At 36.9% G+C, this 1,570-nt stretch overlaps 1 protein-coding gene across 1 annotated transcript; it reads left to right on the top strand.

The window, feature by feature from the left end:
• The first annotated feature begins 754 nt into the window (after window positions 1-754).
• On the top strand, window positions 755-1,189 carry LOC120862496 (60S ribosomal protein L21-like). The gene has a single exon (XM_040238488.1). The coding sequence runs from the start codon at window positions 794-796 to the stop codon at window positions 1,142-1,144; it is 351 nt and encodes a 116-aa protein (XP_040094422.1). The 5' UTR covers window positions 755-793; the 3' UTR covers window positions 1,145-1,189.
• Window positions 1,190-1,570: the final 381 nt, after the last annotated feature.

Below are 1,570 nucleotides of genomic sequence, written 5' to 3'. Positions count from 1 at the left end.
TTTGGGGAGCTAAGATCTCTCATGCCACATGATGCAGCCAAAAAAAAAGAAAAGAAATGTGAAGGTTATAAAAATATCTAAAGCATAGTTTCACTGGAAAAAGAATTTGGATACTCCCTCCTCAAATTTGATATCCATACAAATTACCTGGAGTACCTGTTAAGTTCAGATTCTGATTCCAAGGATTTGTATTTCTCACAAGCTCCTGGTCCTTAGAGCACTTGAATATCAGGCTATAACACTGTATTGTCAAAAAAAACAGTCACTAACCAGCCACACATGCATTTGAAATGTAGTGAGTCCAAACTGAGGTGTACAGGTGTAAATTACACCTCAGATTTTGAAGACCTAACACACACACCAAAAACTTAAAACATCTTAATTATATCAATTATATGTTGAAATGATACTTTCGGACATATGATGTTAAGTAATATGTTAAAATTAATTTCACCTGTTTCTTTTTACTGTTTTAATGTGGCTACCAGAATATTTTAAATTACATTTGTGGTTTGTATTTTTTGGCTCATATTATATTTTTATTGGACAGCACTGATCTAGAATAACTATTAACAAGATTGTTCCTTCACTCTGGGTCTTAAATCACTACCATAATTCAGGAAAAGGATTAAAACCTCATTAATGATCAAATTGGCAACTTTTGTATATTATTCATTAAGTTAACATCCTTAGGATTTCTTAAAATCTTTAGGTAGAGGCTGAGACAAATAGAAATTGTAGAATTTTAGATCAGGAAGGCTACAGGAAGGGTGATATTGTAGATATCAAGGGAATGGGTACTGTTCAAAAAGGAATGCCCCACAAATGTTACCATGGCAAAACTGGGAGAGTCTACAATGTTACCCAGCATGCTGTTGGCATCATTGTAAACAAACAAGTTAAGGGCAAGATTCTTGCCAAGAGAATTAATGTCCGTATCGAGCATATTAAGCACTCTAAGAGCCGAGATAGCTTCCTGAAACGTGTGAAGGAAAATGATCAGAAAAAGAAGGAAGCCAAAGAGAAAGGGACTTGGGTTCAGCTGAAGCGCCAGCCTGCTCCACCTAGAGAAGCACACTTTGTGAGGACCAACGGAAAGGAACCCGAACTGTTGGAGCCCATCCCCTATGAATTCATGGCCTGATGGGTGTAAAAATAAAGACCTGGACTGTACAAATGTTTCTCTTAAAAAAAAAAAAAAGAAACCATGAGGTCAATTTCAGACCCCTTATCTTATGGAATTACTTATCAATTTGACAAAAATGTATTCAGTACTTAGTATCTGTGAGTATTACATGATGGACAAGCAATTAAGGTGAACACCTACTCTTGAGAAGCTAAGAATGATGGTAATGGGCTATACCAGCACTCATGAGACATGTGGATAGAGTGTTTCTCAGACACAGAGGTAGAGGCCAGCACAGACTCCATTTTCCTGAGGAAGATCTAACAAACTCTACACAAAGAGGGCTTATTTGGTCTGGCCCCAAGTTGCCCCAGCTTTTACAGCTTCTGTTTGCTATCAGTGATGCAAATAAGGCTTTAGGATTAGCTGTGTATTTAAATAATC

This window comes from Oryx dammah, unplaced genomic scaffold, assembly GCF_014754425.2.
Source record: "Oryx dammah isolate SB20612 unplaced genomic scaffold, SCBI_Odam_1.1 HiC_scaffold_4, whole genome shotgun sequence".
In the NCBI taxonomy this organism is placed as follows: domain Eukaryota; kingdom Metazoa; phylum Chordata; class Mammalia; order Artiodactyla; family Bovidae; genus Oryx; species Oryx dammah.
The sequence above is the reverse complement of the archived record's forward strand: the minus strand, read 5'-3'. Positions and strand labels throughout refer to the sequence as shown.

Coding starts and splice junctions, on each gene's coding strand:
- LOC120862496 (XM_040238488.1), top strand. CDS start 794: ATGGGTACTGTTCAAAAAGGAATGCCCCACAAATGTTACCATGGCAAA.